General features: G+C 41.7%; 1 protein-coding gene across 2 annotated transcripts; it reads left to right on the top strand.

The window, feature by feature from the left end:
* Nucleotides 1-22: 22 nt before the first annotated feature.
* On the top strand, nucleotides 23-21,612 carry LRRC42 (leucine rich repeat containing 42). Of its 2 annotated transcripts, none has more exons than XM_058695860.1 (8): nucleotides 23-227; nucleotides 5,762-6,248; nucleotides 11,800-11,931; nucleotides 13,102-13,220; nucleotides 15,212-15,300; nucleotides 15,470-15,583; nucleotides 19,339-19,423; nucleotides 21,113-21,612. In XM_058695860.1, exons 2-8 carry the CDS (start codon nucleotides 5,776-5,778, stop codon nucleotides 21,385-21,387), a joined length of 1,287 nt encoding a protein of 428 aa, XP_058551843.1. In that variant the 5' UTR covers nucleotides 23-227; nucleotides 5,762-5,775; the 3' UTR covers nucleotides 21,388-21,612. The 2 variants fall into 2 exon arrangements, with proteins under 2 accessions (XP_058551843.1, XP_058551837.1); XM_058695854.1 differs by lacking the exon at nucleotides 23-227 and adding an exon at nucleotides 5,451-5,628.
* The last annotated feature ends 1,514 nt before the right edge of the window (nucleotides 21,613-23,126 follow it).

Raw genomic sequence — 23,126 nt, 5'->3', positions numbered from 1 at the left:
CGCGCACGCGCGTCTTCCCAGCCCAGCCTTCTCCCCCGCCCCCGCCAGTCCCGCGGTCCCACAGCGCCAGGTCGCCCCTAGCCCCCTCCCTCCTCCCAACCTCTCTCGGTCCCACCCTCCCTAGCTTTGTGCCCGGGGCGCCGAGCCGCTTCCCCCATCAGCCGCGCTGCGGGAGGAGGGAGCCGCCACCTAGAAGCTGCCGCTCGCAGCCCCGGGCAGGGGCACAGGTAGGTGGCGGCCGCGGGCTGGGCCGCTCACGCAGCCCGGGGCTGCGAGTGGGGGCGGGGGCGGGGTGTGAGGGAGGGGCGGACTGGGGGAGGGGTAGACCCGGAGGGACGGGGTTGGGGTGTGGTTTGGGTGAGAGGTGTGAGGATGAGGAGATAGGGGTATCGGAGATGGGTTTACGGGTGGGGTCGGGGTGCCGTGGTAGGGCAGTTGGGGGCAAGGTGGGAGAAAGGACCTGGGTCACTTTGGGCGGGCTCGGGGAGGGGCATGCGTGGGAATTGAGGGAGGGGTGGAGAATTGTGGTACTGGGGAAGGGGAAAACGAAGTGGGATTTGAGGGTTGTAAGAAGGAAAGGATCAGGATTGGAATAGAAGGGGTGGGGTCTTGGGGGTAGGGGAGAAAAGTTGGGGCTGTGGATTATGAAGTTGGGCGTTGTGAGGCGTGAAGGAAGGGGATTTTGAAGGTTATCGACAGAAGACAAGAAAAGGGATGGAGAGATTGTCGTCCTAGGAGAGGGAATCCCAGACAGTGGGAGGAAGGGAAGAATACTTGGCAAAGGACAGGGGAATCGATGGGGGTGGAACAGTGTGGGGAAGGAAGGAGAGGCAGGTGGAAGTGGAATAAGGTGTTTGGGACCGAGAACCTTATTTCACAGGGGCCATGGAAGGACTGGAAGGGCCTGAGATGTGAGAAGTCAGGGCAGGGATGCTGGGAGTGGATGAAAGGAGTGAGATGAGGATTTGGGGTGTAGAGACTGGGTTGTGTGTGAATAGCTCTAGAGTTGGCAGGTAGAAGAACTGTAAGAGTGTCAGGATGTGGAAGAGATTGGCCTGCTCCTGGAGGGAAGTAGGGAGCTGGGTGTGGTGTGAAAGGAAAGGGTAGGGGTGAAAAGGCAGGTAGGAAAGTGCTGGGGGGGGGCGGTGGGAATGCGAGGAGTTAAAAATTGAATAATGGTGGTGACACAGAACAATGCAGGTAAGGCTGTTAGTTGGTTATTGGTGGTTTGAAACTAGTTTCTGTTCAAATTTTGGTGTGGAAATTTTCTCAAGAATACTGCATTTTCAAATAAACCAAGGGTGTCTGCAGCCTTGGGATGAAGGCCATGGGTTGACAGATGTTTTCCTGGTGTGTGGATGTGGGTAATTTCTGCCCTGGCAGAGGGAGGAAGGGAGGCCTCAGTGTAGCTCTGTCCTGGCCCTGTTCCTACCAACTCTTTCTTCAGATGTCCACTTTTTTTTTTTTTTTTTTTGATCTCCTCTCTGCCCACCCCCCACCCAAGCTTAAGCCAGTGAACACCAGAAGGATCAAACAGGTGGGTGAGATTAATTTTTAACATCTTTTTTTAATCCTTAAGGCTGATGTCATATTTTTATTCTTGAGAGACAGCATCATGCAGTTGAAAGAGCTTGAGCTTTGGAGTAATACAGCCTTGAGATTGAATTCTGGCTCTGCCATTTACTAGCTCTGTGCCTTAAGTAAGTTACTTTACTTCTCTGGGCCTCTTTACCTGTTAAGTGGCAATCCTGATCTCAAAGGATTGTCAAGGGCTACATGAGATCACTTAATAGAGTACCTAGCACGGTTCTTGACATCCGGTCGGTGCTTAATAAATGGTAGCTATCACACCCAGTATCATCATCATCAGTATGATTTATTCTTAGGGGATTGTTACTTTACCTACTAAAATTAAGGAAAGTGTTTACTTCAAATTAGAGAGCCATAGACTCAGCTCACATTTTTAATCCTGTGACTTCTGTCTCCGATTCCTTCCCTCCAGTCCATTTGCGTGGGATGGTCCTGCTTTTTGCTTGGTAAACTGGTTGCAGGTTGTAAAACGTTGCCATGTTTAGTTATGAGTTATTTTTGGGTTTTTTTGCCTCTTATTTAGAGGCTATAAAGAACTGAGTTCTTAATGTAGTAAGGTTACATTTTTTTCATTTGATGAAATGATACGTTTTGTGATAACTTTGGCTCATTTGTGGTGACTGAATAGAACACTGTTGTAATATTTTCTTTTTCTAAAGTTTATTTTGAAAGAGGATGAGTGAGCAGCGAAGGGGCAGAGAGAGAGAGGGAGAGAGACAGAATCTCAAGTGGACTCCGTGCTGCCAGCACAGAGCCCAACATGGGCCTCGAACTCATGAACCGTGAGATCATGACCTGAGCTGAAATAAAAGTCAGACACTTAATCAACTAAGCCACCCATGCTCCCCATGATATTTTTCTATGAGGTTGTATGGTTTACAAAACTGCCTCTCTGGAGACCAGCTGGGAGACCATCAGAATACCTTGTCATTCTGTTGATTTAATGTAAAATATAGTTAATACAGATCTCAACTAGACATTCTTACAGATACTAGTTATTTTAATTTTCCAGTTTGTGTGGGATTTTTGCCATGGTATAGCACAGGCCCTGTTGCCTGAGGGCCCATTTATAATAGACCACCGTGTATAATGGCCAGGCATAAGTAAAACCAAGTACAGAAGCTTTATGTGGAATACTCTTGTCTTTATGGTTCTTAACCTTGAAAGGTTTAAACATTAATTCTTAGCTCATTCTATAGTACCTCACAAACTCTCCGGAAGCTTCTTATTGGGAGAATGTGAGATGCACAAAGTTAGTAGTAGAAAGCAAAGGTTACCTGGATTTCCTGAACCAAGGTTAGTTACTCAAGTACCTTCAATTGAAGAGCAGAGGAGCCTTGGGGCTTCTGGACAGATAATGTAGGTTTACTTTTAGGGAAATACTGGGTTTTTCTTTCATCATTTAGAAAGATAACTAGCATTTGATGAGTACTTTAGAGGTAAAATATAACCAGAACTATGCCTTTTTTGAAAGTGATTGATGCAAAGAGAAGCTGCCAGGATTTGGGGCAGCCTGGGTTAGCATCCTTACTCTGATCCCAAGTTGCTTGTGCCCTCTGCTGGATGGAATCAGACTTTTCTGATTTTTACCCAAAGTAGTCATTCATCCATTTGTCCATTGGACTCCAAAGTTTGTGGAACACGCTGTTGGGGTGAGAGTTAGGGGTAATATGGATGCGCACACCCTGTTTCATTGTCAGGGAGCTTATAGTGTGCTGATTCATTATAATATGTTATCTTCCATTGAATTTGCCTTTCTCATATTACAGTCAAGTCATTCTTTTTTAGGGCCATGCCTGGTGGCAAATTTCTGATCCACAGGTAGAGTAGGGCTCTAAATGTCCAAATCCAGGGATAGAGACTGAGGGGCTCTGCTTTGTCTCCTCATGCTCAAGATTAAAGTCTGTGAGGTTGAAGGGGCCAGACACTTATCTCTACTGGATGAAGAGCTTAGAATAAGAGAGGCACTTCCTTAGCAGCAGGCACTGAATACTGGCAAGAGTATGGGTTAGAAGAGCTGGCACTATGACAGGAATTTTTTTTTCTGGGTTTTAGATTTTTTTTCCCCCTGGTAGTACCAGTAGCAATATACTCCCATCATCTGCTTTGCTTCTTCCACCTGCAGAAGGGTCTGGCAAGTCGGGGAGGAGCCTGCAGCTGTTGCCTAGAAGAGGAGCTGGCTCCTAGCAACAGTATCATCAGGCCCTGCAGCTCAGAGCACTAAGTCTGTCCCTTTGAGGTCTCACCCTTCCTTTCATTCAGTCCAGCAAGTATCTGTTGAGGGCTTACTCGGTACTAGGCCCTGTGTTGGGCCTGGGAAAAAGAGACGAATCCATTAAGTGTCTTGCCTTCAAAGAGCTCATAGCTCTGAGAACATTAGCAAGTGAACAGACATAGTACACAGTGCTACATGCTATATATAGAGAAGGAGACACTGGCCCTCTGGGAAAATCAGACAGGCATGCGCTGGTGCAGGGGTTAGTGAAGATTTCCCAGGAGAGGGATGGTGGTTGAGCTCGGTAATGAGAGTAAGGCTTAACTAGGTCAGAAAAGCAAAGAAGGATGTTCCAACCAAAGAGAGCAGAATGGGCAAAGACCATTGGGATAAGAGAGCACAGCCAACTTACTTATAGTGTGGCGTGGCTGAAGGTAGGGCATAAGAAGATGGGCAGGAAAAGGTGAGGCTGTCAGGCTAGGCAGGGCCCTTCTTTCTGATGTGCTTTTATACACGTAATTATCCTCCAGAGAAACATGGGTTGCACTGATGCCCACAAGCAGGATCACTGTTTGATCTCCAGAGACTCAGCATTTTTGATCACTGGCTTGTTGGCTTTTACGTGGCATCAGAGCTACATCCCAGCCCTGCACGGATGCAGAAGAAGCTGGGTTAGCTCACTTTAAAAGCCAGAGTCTTTTATTTATTTTAGAGGGAGAGCGAGAATCCTAAGCAGGCTCCATGCTCATTGCAGAGCGGGATGCGGGGCTTGATCCCATGACCCTGGGATCATGACCTGGGGCAAAATCAAAAGTCACTTAGCCTAACCAACTGAGCCACCTAGGTGCGGAGAGAGTCATTTAAAGATAATGGCAGCTATTTGACATATATAAATTTTTTTCTAAGTTGCTGTGGAAATGATAATCAAACACTTTCATTTAACATAGCAATTTCTCATGTATTTTTGAAGTCTCACAGTGTCTCAGGAAAACATATTCCACTTGATGCTTGAGCACAAAATGTCACCCATAGGATTGCATAAATGCCCACTGTTTTTGGTATTTTGCCTTAGCTCAAAAGTGTCTAATAGAACCTTAAGAGATAATGATGTTTCCAAGGAGTAGAATAGCTTTCTTTTTAGCTCTTGTGATGGAGGTCTTTCTTTGTAGATCCAAAAAACCGTATTGCTCGTGGTCTATGTAAGGCTTAGCAAATGAGTAAACTTTAGTTCCACAAATATCTGCTCAGGGACTGTTATATGCCAGAGCACTATGTTAGGGAGTCTGGATGAATTAAACACAGTCCCTCTCCTCAAGAAGCTCAAACCAGTAGAACACAGGCCCAGAAATAAATCAGTAGTGGAACACTGAGTCAACAAAGATGTGGAAGCTGCCAAGGTAGCAAGGGAATTATTAGTTGCTGGTCTTTGTTCTGTGCATAAATATATTTTTAAAAACAGAAATAGTAAATTTCTTATGTACTGTTTGTAACTTTCAAATCAGTAAAAAAATTTAGGATTTTAATGACTGCATATGTTCCATGGTGCAGATGTGTCATAACTTATTTAATAACACCCCTGTTGGACATTTAGGTTGTTTCCAGTTGTTTTGCTATTACCAACTGAGCTGCTATGACTTTCCTTGGAAGTGACTCTGCATGCTTCTGTAACTTCCTCAGGGTGAATTTTAGAAATAAGATTTGAGCTGGCTTTTGAAAGATGAATGGGAGTGCACCAGGTACAAAGAAAAGGGGGAAAGTAAGAAACGGCATTCCAGGTAGAGGCAATAGAGGCAGCCTTCATTGCCAGAGTTCACAGGGAACTGGTAAGCTTTGTTTCCCCAACCAACCAAAGGGCCTTCCTGGTAGGCTTATAAAGCTCTGGGCACAGCAAGATGAAATTACATGTTACAAATGGCATTTTAATTGGATTGCTTCCTTTGTGCTTTGCTTTTACAGTTGCAACCAAGGCAATGTCTTACTACCTCAACTCAGAAAACCACCTGGACCCAGGACCTATCTATGTACGAGAAAACGGTCAGCTACACATGGTCAATCTGGCCTTGGATGGTGTCAAGAGTAGCCTGCAGAAGCCAAGGCCTTTCAGACTGTTTCCCAAAGGCTTCTCTGTGGAGCTTTGCATGAACAGGGAAGATGATACTGCACAGAAAGAGAAGACTGATCATTTCATCTTTACATATACCCGGGAGGGGAATCTTCGGTACTCTGCCAAATCTCTCTTCAGCCTCGTCCTGGGCTTTATCTCCGACAATGTTGATCATATTGATTCCCTTATTGGCTTTCCTGAGCAGATTGCTGAAAAGCTGTTCTCTGCTGCAGAAGCCAGACAGAAATTCACAGAGCCAGGTGCAGGGCTGAGGGCTTTACAGAAATTCACTGAGGCCTATGGAAGTCTGGTGCTTTGCTCCCTGTGTTTGCGAAACAGGTGGGTGTTCCGATTGGGATATCGAGTATTTTATTGGGTGTGTTAATTCTGTCTAGTGCTCAGGCTTTGTGGGCTTGGGGGCTTCCCCCATCAAATAGCAGTTCAATTTAAAACTTCCAAATACAAAGTGGCAGACCATTTTGAGAAAAATCACTCTTTCTCGCTCCCTACCCCCACCAGAAAACCCTTAGCTTTATTTTGAAATCTCTTTGCCACTACTTGACTGCTACCACTCTTCCATTCAGTAAAAAAATAACTCATCTACCAACTCCCCCCCCCCCCCCAACTTTTCTAGTGTGAGAAAACAGAAAAGACAAAGAATGTGATCTGCCAAATATCTCTTGGTATGCTCTTGGGGATGTGAAGATTAGGAACCAGAGTTCTGGGCTCTGTTCCAGTTCTCAGACCTCTAGATATTGAACATTAGATAAAAAGGAACTTTAAAATAGTGATTAAAATTTTGAGTATCCTAAAGTTTGGGAATTTGCACATAAGATCTGTTCACCTTAAAAATAGAAACTACCAGTTATTTTATCAGCAGAAGATGGGTTTATTCAGGAATAAAAGAGAATTGCAACCTGGGACAAACAAGCTATGGCAAAACCACAGGCAAGTCCAAGGGAACAAAGGAGAGGCATACTTTTTTTTTTTTTTTAATTAACTTATTTATTTTGAAAAAGAGAGAGACAGACAGACAGTGAGCAGGGGAGGGGCAGAGAGAGAAAATCCCAAGCAGGCTCCACGCTGTCAGTGCAGAGCTTGATGCAGGGCTTGAACTCACAAACCATGAGATCATGACCTGAGCTGAAATCAAGAATCAGAAGCTTGGGGCGCCTGGGTGGCGCAGTCGGTTAAGCGGCCGACTTCAGCCAGGTCACGATCTCGCGGTCCGTGAGTTCGAGCCCCGCGTCAGGCTCTGGGCTGATGGCTCGGAGCCTGGAGCCTGTTTCCGATTCTGTGTCTCCCTCTCTCTCTGCCCCTCCCCCGTTCATGCTCTGTCTCTCTCTGTCCCAAAAATAAATAAAAAACGTTGAAAAAAAAAATTAAAAAAAAAAAAAGAATCAGAAGCTCAATGAACTGAGCCACCCAGGTATCCCAAGGCATACTCTTTTAAGGAGAAAAGGAAGGTGGGAAGGTTGTTTGGAACTAAAAGTCATTGGAGCAAGCTAGGAGTTCAAAGTGTGGTGACTTTTCATTGGTAAAGCTATTGCCGGGGCGGGGGGTGCGGGGGGGGGGGCGTGATGAGGAAAACAGTTTCTTTACTGGCTGGGAGTAGTAGAATAGGGTTTGCGTGAAAGGTCAAGTCCATTTAAGGTCAAGGCTCGCTCTTTCTGTTGGGTCCACTGTTGATTCCTAGTGATAGGGCTTAAGAGCTCCCCCTGCTGAAAACTCCCCTCTTCATTTTAGTGAGGCTTCCCATGACTCATTTTCACAGGTCCCAACAGCAACCCTTGTGACTTGCCTTTGCTCATATGCTTTTATTGATTGATTTTTTTTTTAATTTTTTTACAGTTTTATTTTTGAGGGAGAGAGAGCAAATGGGGGAGGGGCAGAGAGAGAGGGAGACACAGAATCCAAAGCACGCTTCAGGCTCTGAGCTGTCAGCACAGAGCCTGATGCAGGGCTCGAACCCACGGACTGTGAGATCATGACCTGAGCCGAAGTCAGACACTCAACCAACTGAGCCACCCAGGCGCCCCATGCTTTTATTGATTTATTTAAAGTTTTTATTCCATCATGTAAAATGAGCATTTTTTAGTAAGAAAAAAACTTTAAAAACGTGCATGGAAAATTCAAACACAAACACAAAAAGATATAAAGTGAAACAATCTCCCATTTTATCTTCTATCTTTCCAGAAGCAACTACTATTCACAGTTTTACATCATTCCAGAGATATCTCGCACATGTACACACATCTATAACTCTCCCCTTTGTTATACAAGTGGCAGCATACTGCTTACACTGTTACACACTTTGCTTTCTTTACATATTTCGAAAATCATTAGCCATCAACACCTGTAGATTTACAAAATTAGTGTGCCACTGTGTGAACTTTTCTTGTGATTGGAAAATGTGAAAGGTAGCTTACTGTTAAGATGCACTGTCAATATGAGTGTTAAAACAAGGCTAAGAAGAGCATATAAGAGAAGAAAGTCATACCAGAAAGCATAAGCTAAACTCATATGCTTACAAAAACAAAAAAGAAGCAATCTTTATTTAATTGGCTCACAGAATTAATGGTTTCACCCCAGTCCTAACATTGTACTATAAAAAGACAAGGCATAAACACATGCCGATGAGAGCAGAACCGTGGACTTAGGAACAGAGCAGGCACATTCTAAAAGCTCTGTCTCTGTGCTGTGGTCAGTCACGACCAAACCTGGGGCCTCTGCCAGAAGAAAAAAGAATTACCTTGCCTAAATGAAAAAGCCTAAGCAATATTTCATTGTAGCTCATATATTTAAAATACATTTTACTCCTTCATGTTTTGTTCCAAGTTATTTATGTTCATTGTAGAAAAATTAGAACAATGAAAAATAAATGGATGATACATACCGTATCTTAAAATTATTTTATAAAGGTAGTGCATATTTGGGAAATACATAAAGCTATAATTTTAAGAAATTCATAAGGCCACTATATGTGGTGATCATTTTCAAATACACACTTGGAAATATACTCTATAACTTGTTTTCTGTTTTTCCCCAATCTACCATTATAGCTAAGGTATTTCTTATGATGACAAAAATACTTTTTATCCATTTGTGATGTCTATGTACCATTATAATTTTCTTTATAATTTTTCAGATTTTCTTAATTTTTTCTACAAGGAACTTGTATTACTTTTATAGTCAGAAAAATAGAAACATTTTTAACATGATTTTTGATTCATGTTTTAGTGCAACAATTCTCAACTTTGTTGTCTTATTCAGATACAAGAGTAAGATTTTCAATTATGGTTCCAAACTTCCCTTCTACTTTAGAATCCCCAAAGGAAAAATAGGAAATGGACAAGAGATTTGGGTTTGCATTTACAATCCAGGGCTGATGCTGCTGCAGGAAAGGTTTTACCAGCACAAAAGAGTTCAAGTCAAAGAGAAAGAGACTGAGAAAATTATTGAAAATAAGATGATTGGGGATGTTCAGTCATTTGCTGTCTTGGGGTAGGTCACAAAGCTGCTTGTCGGAAGGAGAAGCCAGTGTCTTTGCAGCTGGGTCCCAACCGTATAAAACTATTACTTCCTTGTGTTGAAAACCCAGTGGTTTGGGTTTTTTAAAGTTTATTTATTTTGAGAAGGAGAGAGTGTGCGCACACACGTGCAAGCATGAACAGGGGAGGGGCAGAGAGAGAGAGAGAGAGAGAGAGAGAGAGAGAATCCCAAGCTGACTTTGCCGTCAGCCAAGAGCCCACCACAGGGCTCGATCCCACAAACTGTGAGATCATGACCTGAGCCAAAATCAAGGGTCAGATGCTTAACCGACTTGAGACACCCAGGTGCACCGAAAGCCCAGTGATTTTTAAACCCACTGGTGGTCACAGGGAGGCAAGTATGTTTTCTTAAAATATCATCCTGGGGCTCCTAGGTGGCTCATTGGGTTAAGTGTCTGACTCTTGATTTCGACTCAGGTCATGATCTCACAGTTTGCGAGATCAAGCCTCACATTGGGCTCTGTGCTTAACAGTACAGAGCCTGCTTGGGATTCTCCCTATCTGTCTCTCTCTCTCTCTCTCTCTCTCTTTGCTCCTTCCTCTGCTCACACTCGCATGTGCGCTTTCCCTCTGCCTCAAATAAAAAAATAGCTACCATTGAATGAAGTTCTATAAGATGTCATGTGTTTTTGGAATATTGTTTCTAATTTTCTTAGTAATTCTTAAAAGAAGTAATCCTTTACCCCATTTTCTAGCTGGAGAAATTGAGGATCAGAGAGGTTAAGTAACTTTCTGTAGTCACACAAGTAATTAGGGTTGTTAAAATCCAAATTCAGGTGTATCTGACACAAAAATAAGCCTGTGTTCTTTATGTTGCTTCTCCATTACACCATTCTGAACTCTATGGGGCAAATTGGAAGACCAGTGTTGAGCAAGACCCTAGAGCTTTGTCATGTCCTAGATAAGCATCTAGTAGTGTCTGTGGCTTTGTATGTTGGTTTCTCAGCCTTGATTTTGTAATGTTTGTTAATCAAAGTATACATTGTTAGGTCCTTTGCAGATAACCCTTGTTTCAGAATTACTGAAAATATTTTGGTTAATTGATCAAAGGATGTGTGTTTTCCTTTCTCTGATTGCCATTAATCCCCCAAATCCCCATTAACCCACTTCAACTCTGTGATTGGAAGATGGAAAACAGCAGCTTTATTTACAGTGCAATTAAAATATGTCTGAGTAAATAAGGCTCAATTGTGTACCCAGCTGAGCTCTGTCACCAGGCAGCTTAGAGAGGGTATCACTGCCCCAGGCCATCTGTACTTAGCCGTCAGGCCAGTGATCAGCTTCAGCACATCTTATTTTGATTGGAAATAAGAAGAAAAGAGATATAACTCCCCTCTTGCCTCAGATTATTCCATCTTGTTTTTGGTAATTGTGATCCTATTGACAGAAAAGAGAAGTGAGCACTATTAAGTGTAACTCCACTGATCCTAGCATACCATTTTGCAATCGAAACTTTAGACACCCATGGGGAGAATGGATGAGAAAGGCAGTCTCTTGCTACAAGTTAGTTTCCCTGTTCTTTTAGGATCCTCTCCTCTGTTTCCTGTCACACCTAATCCCTTTTTGATTTTTTCTCACTGACATCATCTGAAATAGATGAACAACTAGAAAGCAGGGTGGAGGCCCTAGCCTGGGCTGTGAAATGCCCTTTTGATCTTCTTTTCCTCTCCAGAGGCCTGCCTGATGCTTCCTGATAATCGTTTGGCAAGGTGCTCCAGTGTAATTAAATTGTTTGTGCTCACAGACTTGTCTTAACCATCTCAATTAGACTGAGTCTTTGGAGTCTATCATGCTGCACGTACTTTTGGAGTAAAGTTAATAGGCACAGTGGAGTGAGCAGCTACTGAAGCATGTGTTTGAATAGAAGAGAGAAAATGTGATCTGCCAAATATCTCGTGGTATATTCTTGGGGACGTGCAGAGATTGGAACCCAGAGTTCCAGGTCATATTCCAGTTTTCAAACCAGTAGATCCTGAGCATAAGGTAAAAGGCAACTTCAAAAAAATGAATGATTAAGTTTTTGAGTATCCTAAAGTTTGGAAATCCTCCCATAGGGCCCAACACCAACACCAAGGTCTGTCTTCTGAAAAAGCAGATATTTTCTCTTGTGTCTTGCCTTTGCTCGTACGTTTTTATTTAAAGATTTTATCCCACCATCATGTAAAAAGACTTTGAAGACATTTACTAATTTAAAAACTCAACCTGTGCCTATATAGTAGTTGGTGAAGTCGGCTTATTACATAGTACCTTGTCCTGATAGAATGTTGACTGTTTGACAAAACCATAAATGGTAACGTTTTAAAAAGAAAAAGTTGTTGATTGCCCTCCATGCCCCACAGATACCTGGTGATTTCAGAAAAACTTGAGGAGATTAAGTCTTTCCGGGAGCTGACCTGCCTGGATCTTTCCTGTTGCAAGCTTGGAGATGAGCATGAACTTCTAGAACATCTCACCAATGAGGCCCTGTCTAGGTATTGACCTGCCACTACTTGTAGATGAATTGTTTTATTTTTTTAAAGAATGTTCCAATGGGATCATCTTGAAGAATGCCGGTTATTTCCTAATCCTGTGTTTATTTGCTAATTTTTGCTCTTTTCTAAAACATTTTCAATCTCCTTTAATTGAGCATAAGCAATATAGATTGGACAGGTCTTAGGAAAGTAAGTTAGCTGGTTCCTTTTATAAATAACCTTTATTTCAACATGTAGTATAGGAAACTGCCAGAGGTGAAAATAATTTTGCTCTCAATTTGTCCAGTCATAGGTTATTCTAGCATGAGATAGTTATACAGGTATCTACAATCATTTTCTTTTACTTTAACTATCATTGAACTATAAACTACTTAAAACGTAAACTACTAAACACTGCCTAATCCTTTTCAAGAACCATAATCTTAAAAAATCACCCAGTTTATACACATTCACAAATAGACCAACTGATCCCGTTAGTCTGGCCAGCAGAAAGGAGGCCAGATGGGTTTTTTGTGGTTTCATAAACATCCAGAAGGATAACAGCATTACAAAGTTAAGTCTAACCAGCTTCCTGGGGCCTGCCTCAGACAGCAACACTACACAGTGCCCCATACAAAGGTATTTTTGTGTGGGGTTAGTAAAGTTTCAGATTTCTTGTGTGGGGGACAGTGGAGCAAATTAATACACAATTTCAGGTTAGCTGGATGGATTGGGTTATGGGTATACCTAAAATCCAATCTGAAAATCTGGATTCATAAAACTAGTTAAAATTAGAGGATTATTTGCTTTGCAAAATGAATTCTCATAGAAATTCTTTAATAGACTTTCCTGACATAGAGTGTTTTTGGTTTTCACTTAGGATTTGTCATGAATGCAGCTTTTGTGTTAAACAGGGTATATTTATTTCCTTCATGAAGTCCCTGTTTACCTCATTTGACCATATACTATTAGTGTCCTCTGCCATCTGAGGTTAGTACTACATTGACACTTTGATCCCTAAGTTAACCGTCAGTAAATAGCAACAAAAGATTTTTAGCTGTTAAACGCAATGGGTGTGAAATAACAGGATGTGGAGGATATTTTGTATTTTAGGTATTTAGGTGAAATTTATATATGTGGACTTTCTCAAACTCTGTTTAAGTGATTTATGTATGGACTTTGTTTCCCTAGTGTAACTCAACTCCACCTGAAGGATAATTGTTTATCTGATGCCGGGGTGCGGAAAATGACAGCACCAGTTCGAGTGATGAAAAGAGGCCTTGAAAATCTAACATTATTAGACTTATCTTGTAAGTTTTATTAGCAATTATAGTATTTAACGTTGGAAGAATGGCCTTAGAAATCACCTAGTTTTTCCCCATCAATTTAGAGATGGTAAGATTAAGGGGAGGTGACCCTTCCTAGCTGCCATAGGAAGTTAGTGGCAGAGCAGAACTAAAGCCAGAGGCTCTTGACTCCTGACTATATACCTTTCCTGTACGCTGCCACGTCTTTAGGATAGGAAACACCTTTCGCAGAGCTAGAGCAAACAATCCTAAAATTTATATAGAACTACAGAAGACCCCGAATAGCCAAAGCAGTCCTGAAAAAAAGAATAGGAAAAGCCTTTCCACATTCATCTGGGTCACTTACTGTGTACAGACAGAACAGCCTTTCATCATATTCATGACACATATAAAGGACATGTGGCTCCTCTCTCTTTGAGTTGCTGATCCATGGTGTCTGTCACCTAGGTCTTTTTTTTTTTTTTTTTAATTTTTTTTTTCAACGTTTTTTATTTATTTTTGGGACAGAGAGAGACAGAGCATGAACAGGGGAGGGGCAGAGAGAGAGGGAGACACAGAATCGGAAACAGGCTCCAGGCTCCGAGCTGTCAGCACAGAGCCCGACGCGGGGCTCGAACTCACGGACCGCGAGATCGTGACCTAGGTCTTTTTTTAATCAGTATTTGTCTGATGACAATCTGGATGAATTCACAGTTGTGATAACTTTCTCAGGATTAACCAGATATTGATTTCAGTGGTAGAAAGTTGGTAGAGATCATTTACAATTTAGTTGAGCATCCATTGAATATATAGCAGGTTGGTATGGTGTCAAAAGAATAAAAGGAACAGGGGTTTAAGATCAGAGGACAGTCCTTGCTCTGCTGTATTTTTAGCGGCTGTGTACCCTTGAGCAAGTTATTTAACCTCCTGAGCCTTAGCTTCTGTAGAACAAAAACAATAGTGAATGTCCAGTCTCCCTCCCAGGAAAGCATATTTATTCAGCAAATATTTTTTGAGCATCTAGAATGTGCCAGGCATTGTGTTTATGGCCTTGAGGATTCAAGTAGTACTGTCTGAGTTGAGAAGGTAATATGTGAGAAAGGCTTCTGTAAACAGTGCAAGTTAGTAGTGGTTGTCCTATGTCTAAATACCTTTGAAAATCTTTTTAAAGGGACACTTGTGTGGCTCAGTTGGTTAAGCGTTGGACTTCAGCTCAGATCATGATCTCAAGGTTCATGAGTTCAAGCCCCACATCGGGCCTACTGCTGTCAGCATAGAGCCTGTTTGGGGTCCTCTGTCCCTGTTTCTCTCTGCCCCTCCCCTGCTCATGCTTATGTGTGCGTGTGTGCTCTCGCTTTTTAAAACAAAAAATAAAAACATTAAAAGAAAAAAGAAAGGTTCAAAGCTTAAAAATACATATATTTTTAAAATAAATCTAACTTTGGAGGTGAAATAACCATGCACAAAGTCTGATAAACCATTTTAATACATGTTCGTGTATGCTGCTTTCATAAAGCTCCAAATTAAACCCTTTGGGATAACTTCCTGGTTAATTTTTTTTTAATGTTTGTTTATTTTTGAGAAAAAGAGAGAGTGCGTGTGCGAGATGGGGAGGGCCAGAGAGAGAGGGAGACACGGAATCCGAAGCAGGCTCCAGGCTCTCAGCTGTCAACACAGAGCCTGATGCGGGGCTCGAGCCCACAGCCGGTGAGATCATGACCTGAGCCTAAGTCGGACACTTAACTGACTGAGCCACCCAGGTGCCCCCGTTTATTTTTCTGCTAATCCCCAGCTCCTAGAAAGTTAGAGCTATAAAGGATCTTAAGGGTCATCTAGTATGGCTTTTCCATATTACAGACAGGATAAAGATAAGATCCTTACATTGGTTTTCTCTGCAAAGTTTGCCCACTCAGTACTTTATATTTTATTGTTTGGCATTTTTTCTGAGTTTGTTGTTGGATTTTAGCATTAGTTATACTGTATATTGTAATACAACCTATGTTTCTGGCATCTAGGTAATCCTGAGATCACAGATGCGGGCATTGGATACCTCTTCTCTTTTAGAAAACTAAACTGTTTAGATATTTCTGGGACAGGGCTCAAGGTAAGACATTTGCTCCCTTCTCTTATTTCTCCAGACTGACAATTAGATATTTTTGGCTCCTGCTAATTGGTGTTTCAAAAGAACTGGTATTTATGATAGTACTTGTTTCCTACTGAAAGTAAGCACGAATTGACCAGATGTGTGTGCATTCTTATTCTTTCCCTCATAGGACATCAAAGCCATCAAACACAAGCTCCAGACTCACATAGGCCTTGTCCACTCCAAAGTGCCTTTGAAGGAATTTGATCACAGTAACTGCAAGACAGAGGGCTGGGCTGACCAGGTACTGCAGCTTTTTCTCTCCCACAGTGAGAAGTCCAAGTGCTTCAGTCAACACTTGGAACAAACATTAATCCTCTTGGTAGTCTGAATGAATGGCCGTCTTCATGTCAAATCGGAGACACTGATGGCCTTTAACTGACCCAGCTACTTAAAGCAAGGTGTTAGATGCTGATCCTTAAATCTCTTGCTCTGGTCACTAGCTTGTGTCTCATCCTTATTCACCCTGGGAGAAAATGCCATGTTATAAACAACTCAGAAAAAAGCATATTCTGGCTTGCTATGCAAAAAAGCAATATGACCTAACTTTAGGACAAATTCCCTTAGCATGTAGATAAATGCTGAAAAGAGAATAAGTTACACTGTTTAGGATTCAAATCTGATTCTTCTCCTTAGTTTGGACCAATTTCTTAACTCTTAGAGTCTTAGTGAGGACATACCTTTTTCTGTCCTCTCACTAAGCAAACCCTCCCATTTTCAACTTCTTGGCTTCGATTCTCTCATGTCTTCTTGGTGGTCTTCCTCAACTTGGTAAAGTATAGACCTAAATAGGAAGTCAGAAGGTAACCGAGTAGTAGAGCACCAGTAGACGGCAGCTTGCCTGTAGCTCGTGCCTTTCTTCCTCACACACTTTAATATTTCTTGGTGGAGGCCTAGAGGACCCACCAAAATGTTTGGTTCTGAATTCCTCCTTGGCTCCACTATAACGCATGATGGTGGACCTATCCAACTGCCTAATTGTAACATCACCTCCCTGTAAGTAATCAAGAAGGGGTGAGTCAGTATTTTAGGAGCACTTTGACATTTGTCCAGAAAACGTTATGCTAAAATAATCACAACAGTGCATTGCCAGAAGATTTGTAGCACTGAATGAATCCTATATGTATCCAGTGGACTTGGGACAGATGTGGGATAGTCAAACAAAGGTTTAATGAAGTTTGGTAGCACATGATATGGTGGAGTGAGCATAGGCTATGGAGTCAAAGAGACAGGAGTTTGGGATCCTGGCTGGACAGCCCAATAGCTACATGACTTAGACAACTTGGATTTGCTGTTTCTTCATCTGTAAAATGCAGAAACCAGGACCTCTCTTAAATAGCTTAGTGAGGATGAAGTAAAATACCTAGCATCCTGGCCTGAAGTACAGGTGTACCATGGAGATATTGTGGGTTTGGTTCACATCACCTCAATGAAGCGAATATTGTAATAAAGCAAATCTTGCAATAAAGCAAGTCAAATGAATTTTTTGGTTTCCCAGTGCATATAAGATTTCTGTTTATACTGTAGTCTGTTAAGTGTGTGACAGCATTATATCTAAAAAAGTAAAGTACGTTACATTAATTAAAAATATTTTAGGGGCGCCTGGGTGGCGCAGTCGGTTAAGCGTCCGACTTCAGCCAGGTCACGATCTCGCGGTCCGTGAGTTCGAGCCCCGCATCAGGCTCTGGGCTGATGGCTCGGAGCCTGGAGCCTGTTTCCGATTCTGTGTCTCCCTCTCTCTCTGCCCCTGCCCCGTTCATGCTTTGTCTCTCTCTGTCCCAAAAATAAATAAAAAAAAAAAAAAAAAAAAAAAAAAAAATATTTTATTGCTGAGACATGCTAGCCATTGTCACTTGAGCTTTCAGCAAGTCATTGTCACTAATGACCATAACAAATGTAATAACAATGAAAAAACTTGAGGTGTTACAAGCATTACCAAAATGTAACACCAGAGACATGTAGTGAACAGATGCTGTTGGAAAAATGATGCAAATAGACTCGCTTTACACAGGATTGCCACAGATCTCTAGTTCATAAAAAACAGTATCTGCTAAACGTAATAAAGCAAAGGTCAGCAAAGAGAGGCGTGCTTTTAAGTTGATGGGGCTCCTTCATACACGCGGCTTCAGGCCACATCCCCCTGAGCAGGCCCCTAAAGCGTGGCCGCAGCATTTTACCCATCTCTGGCTGATCCCCACTGAAATGTTTCAGGCTGACTCCAGTCTCCTGCCTCGTTCTCCCCAGGTGACACAGAAAAATGATGGCCGCTAACAGGAGTCCCCATACTGCCCTATCAATGTCTCAGAATTTTTCCATTTCTTCAACCATATGCTACTTCCCTCCTATCCAAGGGGTCAAGTGTGCCACTTTATTCTAGGGATAAGCATGTCAGTGTTTGTTTTTCAGTTACAGTCCCTGAGATCTCCACATTTCTCTGGTATAGGTCACTAACAGTTCTTTTCCTCTGCTGCCCCACCCTTCAGTTTTCAGTCTCATGCTTTGTTGGCCGCTTTCTTTCTGTGTATAAACATGAGTTACCTTTTTTCTAACATGTTCTTCATCCCCCCCAATGCAGCCATGAATTGGTTTCTGCGATCTTGCCCCCCTCCTCATTGCCCACTCAGCTCTTACTCCCTTGTAATCTAGGTGTCTGGTCTCCGCTGCTCTGCGGTGGGTGTTTCTTGACGGTGGCGTGTGATCTCATTCTCCACCTTGCTCACTTTTCTGCAGTACTGGTATAAACATACGTGCCTTATGCCTTCCTCTCCTGGCCTTTCTCCTGACTCCTGCTCGCTTCTCCCTCTAGCTCTTGCTGATTCCTCACTTCCTCCTCCCTTCCTCTGTTTTCTCTCACTCTCCTGGTGATGTTAACTGATCTTAGCACCTTAACTGTCCCTGCAGGGAAGATTTTACCTTCTCTGACACATCAGACTTCAGACCCGTTCCTAAATATTGTCCATAAATCTCTACCGTGCACCCCAGATTTAATGTGTCCGGAACCAAGCTCATTTTCCTCTTCCCTTTCCCCCAGCAGCTCTTCCTCTTGATATTCTTACTAGTGTTAGCGGAAGCACTATTTTCCTGATTGCCCACTGAGTCACCAGGTTTGGTTTATCCTGGCGTTCTCTTGGATCTGACCCGTTTTCCACAATCAGGAAGTTATCCTGGAAGGGATGATACCTGGTATTCACTGAGTGCTTCCTGCGTGCCAGACACTGCTAAACCCCTCATTTAATCTTCCCAAGAGCCTGGTGTGGTATATACTCACCAAAGAATCAAATCACTTGCTGAGGGTACCCTGGCTAGTAAGTGGAGGCACTAACTCTGGGTCTGTATTCTTACACTCTCGTGCTCTCCTGCCTCTGGGTCCTGAAATGTTTTCTTCGACTTTCTTTAGGATCGTTGCATTGCATACTGTAATGACTACTATTAAATTAAAAGTTCTTGTTACTTGTGGTGTATGTGAAACAATCGCTTACTTTGTTTATGTATATTTTATATTCAGCCAAGTTTCCAAAAGAATTTGTAGTAGTTTATAATAAAAATATATTTGTAACAGATTTAAAAAACGGAAACTGATCATGAAAGATGAGAATATGGAAACATGGGCATTTTACGTACAAGAGTTTGAATTGTATTTGGTATATTTAAGGCATGGAAGTGAGTCTAGGAACGTGTGAAAAGTATTATGACTAAGGTTTTACATTTTATTACTTAATTTGAGAATAGGCACTTTTTTCTAGCTTGCAATAGAGATGAAAATAGGGAATCAGCTTCATAGATTTTTCCTGAGTCATGGAAACACAGATATCCAACATGTTTGTATTCTGATCACCTTATGTGTTAAAACAGAAAATCCAGGCTTGACTTGGTTATTCTTACCACCTGTCATCTGAAGTAAGATTACCACAGGGATTTGTGTTTCTGGAAAGGGAGCTAGAGGAAACAAGGAAAACTTGAGATTTTGTTCGGATTCAAATCTTTCCAAATGCATTTTAGATTGTTCTGCAATGGGAGCGTGTGACTTCAGAAGCTGTGAAGCCACGAGAAACCGGGGAGCCTCGAACAGCAGCTCAACACTTCTGTAAGAAATTTCCTTTTCTTTGGAGTTTTTGCCCTTAGGTTATTTGCACCCTTAAAGCAGTTAGCCCATCTTAACCCAGTGGGAAAAGTAATTATGATGGTACTGACTTAAGGAGATCATCAAAACTTGTATTGTCTCAACACGCTACAGCATAAGTTCACACTTAGCCTCAAGCACCTACACCAGGAAAGTAGTTTATTAAATGTACGTGTGTGTGTTTGTGTGAATATCCCATTTTGTTTCAAAAAAGATTTGCAGCAGCACAAAAGTGGATGGAGCACAGAACATTAAAAAAGGAATTAAGTGTAACCAAAAGATAGAAGCAACACAGGTATCCATCAAAAGGTGGAATGGATAAGGGTACCTGGCTGGCTCAGTCGGTGGAGCATGTGACTCTTGATCCCTGGGTTGTGAGTTTGAGCCCCATGTTAGGTGTAGAGATTACTTAAAAATGAAATCTTTATTTATTTTTTATTTTTTTTAATGTTTATTTTTAAGAGAGAGAGAGAGACAGAGCATGAGTGGGGAGGGGCAGAGAGGGGGGAGACAGAATTTGAAGCAGGCTCCAGGTTCTGAGCTGTTAGCACGGAGCCCAGTGTGGGACCTGAACTCACAAACCGCAAGATCGTGCGTGACCTGAGCTGAAGTCGGATGCTCAACGGACTGAGCCACCCAGGCGCCCCCAAAATAAAATCTTTAAAAAAAAAAGAAAAGAAGGATGAATGGATAAATAACATGTAGTATTTCCATATAATAGAATATTAGCATTAAGACAGAAAGAAGTTTTGACATAACATGGATGGAATTTGAAGAGATCATGCCAACTGAAATAAGCCAGTCAGAAAGAAACAGGTTATATGATTCCTCTTATAAGAGGTTCCCAAAACAGTCAAGTTTAGAGAAACAGAAAATAGAGTAGTGGTTGTCAGGGACTGGCGGGGAGGGAAATAGGGAGTTATTGTTTAATAGGTATATCATTTCATTTTGCAAGATGATAAAGTTTTGAAGAAAGATGGTGATGTTTGCACAACAAATGAATGTATGTAATGCCACAGAACTATACACTCAAAAATTATAAAAGTGGTAAATTGAGGTTAAGTATATTTTATCATAATTTTTTAAAAGAGTTAAGGGATGAAATCAAAATGAAGGAAAAATAAAGGTAGCAAAATAAGAATTCAGGGCATACCAAAAACTATAGAATAAGGTGGTATCATTTGCTAGAGTGTGCCACAAATTTGGCTCTTTTTTAGAAGACAGAGTCCAGATTTTGAAGAATAATAGGTAACATTTTTTGAGCTTTTACTCTGTGCCGAACATTGAGCTGAACACTTTATATGTTGCTTCATTTATCTCCACATCACCCTCATAAAATAGGATTTATATCCTTACAAAGCTGAGAAAATTGAATCTCCGAGAAGCCGCTTGCCCAAGGCCACTTATCCAGAAGTGGCAGAGCTGGGATTTGAATCCAAATCTGTCATACTCCCACATGAGTACACGCCTCCACCCTGTGCCAGTGCACATGCCACTGTTCCTCTGTAGGGCATTCAGAAGAGAATAAAATTAATCCAGACCTCTGCCTGTTAAGGCCTTTGTCGTTTTCCTTGGATCATCTCTCTGGACTTGGGCAGGCATTAGCACACCAGCATAGTCAACTCGTTGCCCCTCCCTCTGTCACCCTCACAGATGGCAAGCGGGCTCGAACAGAAGCCCCTGTGAAGTGTGCCCTGGCAGATACCCACATGAACTCTTCTGAGAAACTCCAGTTCTATAAAGAGAAAGCCCCAGACTGCCATGGGCCACTATTGAAGCGCGAAGCTGTCTCAAGCCAGGAGTCAAAGAAGAGCAAGAAGAGAGCTTTTGAAGAGCCAGAGAAGGAACAGAGCAACTCTTCACAGTCTTCAAAGCAGAAATACGTGTGTCTTGCTGTGGAAGACTGGGACTTGTTAAATTCCTACTGATTGGTAGATAGGAGTTGACCTCTTTCCCCCTACTCTTATGTATGAGGAAAGGGGGCTGATGGTGTTTTCCTTTTTGTTTGACTTTACCTATGGCATTAGCATAGCAAGTGGATATTTCTACTTTTGTGGTGGGGGAGGGGAATGCTATGGAAGTATGTAATAATTTCTAATGTATATTTTCAATACATAGTAATTTTTTCAAATAAACGTTTTTGCTGTCCTTAAGTTCTGCTTGTGAAATGTAGACTGGAGCTACAGGAAACACCACTTTGATTTCAGATAGGAGGCCAAGTGAATTAACAAGGCGGCTTAGCATGATTTGTTACTACAGGGTGACCCAGCCAAGAGGGTGTGTGTGTGTGTGTGTGTGTGTGTCTTCCTTCCATTACTGAATGCCTATGTGCCACACCCTGTCCTCACAGCAACAATGGAAGATAGGTACTAGCCCCACTTTAGAGTTTGGAAAAGTCAGCATCATAGCGAAACTATGGAGAGAGCCCAAATGTCTGTTGACTGATGAATGGATAAAGAAGATGTGGTATATATGATGTGGTGTGTATATATATTATATATATATATATATATATATATATATATATATATATATATATATATGTGTGTGTGTGTAAATGGATAAAGATGTGGTATATATATATGTGTATATATGTATATATATGTGTATGTATATATATGTGTGTATATACATGCATATATATGTGTGTGCATATATATATGTGTATACACACACACAGTGGAATATTATTTGGCCATCAAAAAGAATGAAATCTTGCCACTTGCAACAATATGGATGGACCTAAAGTGTATTATGCTAAGGGAAATCAGTCAGAGAAAGACAAATACCCTATGATTTCACTCATATGTGGAATTTAAGAAACAAAACAGATGAACATATGGGAAGGTTAGGGGAGAGAAGAGTGGGAAACAAACCACAAGAGACTCTTAACAATAGAGAATATACTGAGAGTTGATGGAGGGAGGTGGGTGAGAGACAGGCTAGATGGGTGATGGGTATTAAGGAGGGCACTTGTTATGAGGGAAAAAAAACACCTCAATAAAGAAAAAACTCAGCCTCAAATGAGTTGGTTAAGATCACAGAACTTGTAAGTGACAAAACCCAAATTTATACTCATTTTCATCCAACTCTAGAGCCTACTCTTACATTACCTTCCTAAATAATAGTTAATGTTTATTAAAATCCCAACTATTAAGTCTATGAAGTAAACCAAGAATTGTCACAATAGTCCTGCAAAGTCAGGATTATCACCTCGATTTGACATGAGGAACCTGAGACCAATGACTTGCCTTAGACCAATGCTTCTTAAGCTTTATTGTGCATGCAAATCACCTGGGAATCTTGTTAAAATGTAGATTCTGATTCAGTAGATCTGACGTGGGGCCCGAGATTCAACATTTCTAACAAGTTTCCAGAAGATGCTTGTGCTTCTAATTTGTGGACTACACTAAGAGTAGCAAGGTTCAGGACCTTCCCTGTTCAATACAGTAGCCCATAGTGACATGTAGCCTTTTGAACACTTGAAGTGGGGCTAGTCCAAATTGAAATGTGCTGTAAAAAACATACTGGATATCATACCAAAGTACAAAAAAGTATAAATGGAAAATATCTCCCATTTTTTAGTATTGACTACATGCTAAAATGGTCATTTGGGGGTTAAAATATTCATTTCACCTTATTTATGTTTCTACTATGATAGTACAAA

The sequence above is a fragment of the Neofelis nebulosa genome, chromosome 2 (genome assembly GCF_028018385.1).
Source record: "Neofelis nebulosa isolate mNeoNeb1 chromosome 2, mNeoNeb1.pri, whole genome shotgun sequence".
NCBI classification, from domain to species: Eukaryota; Metazoa; Chordata; class Mammalia; order Carnivora; family Felidae; genus Neofelis; species Neofelis nebulosa.
This window is presented reverse-complemented; position numbering and strand designations above follow the sequence as displayed.

Coding starts and splice junctions, on each gene's coding strand:
- LRRC42 (XM_058695854.1), top strand. CDS start 5,523: ATGAATGGGAGTGCACCAGGTACAAAGAAAAGGGGGAAAGTAAGAAAC. Junction 6,249..11,799: donor TCCCTGTGTTTGCGAAACAG/GTGGGTGTTCCG, acceptor CATGCCCCACAG/ATACCTGGTGATTTCAGAAA. Junction 11,932..13,101: donor ACCAATGAGGCCCTGTCTAG/GTATTGACCTGC, acceptor TTGTTTCCCTAG/TGTAACTCAACTCCACCTGA.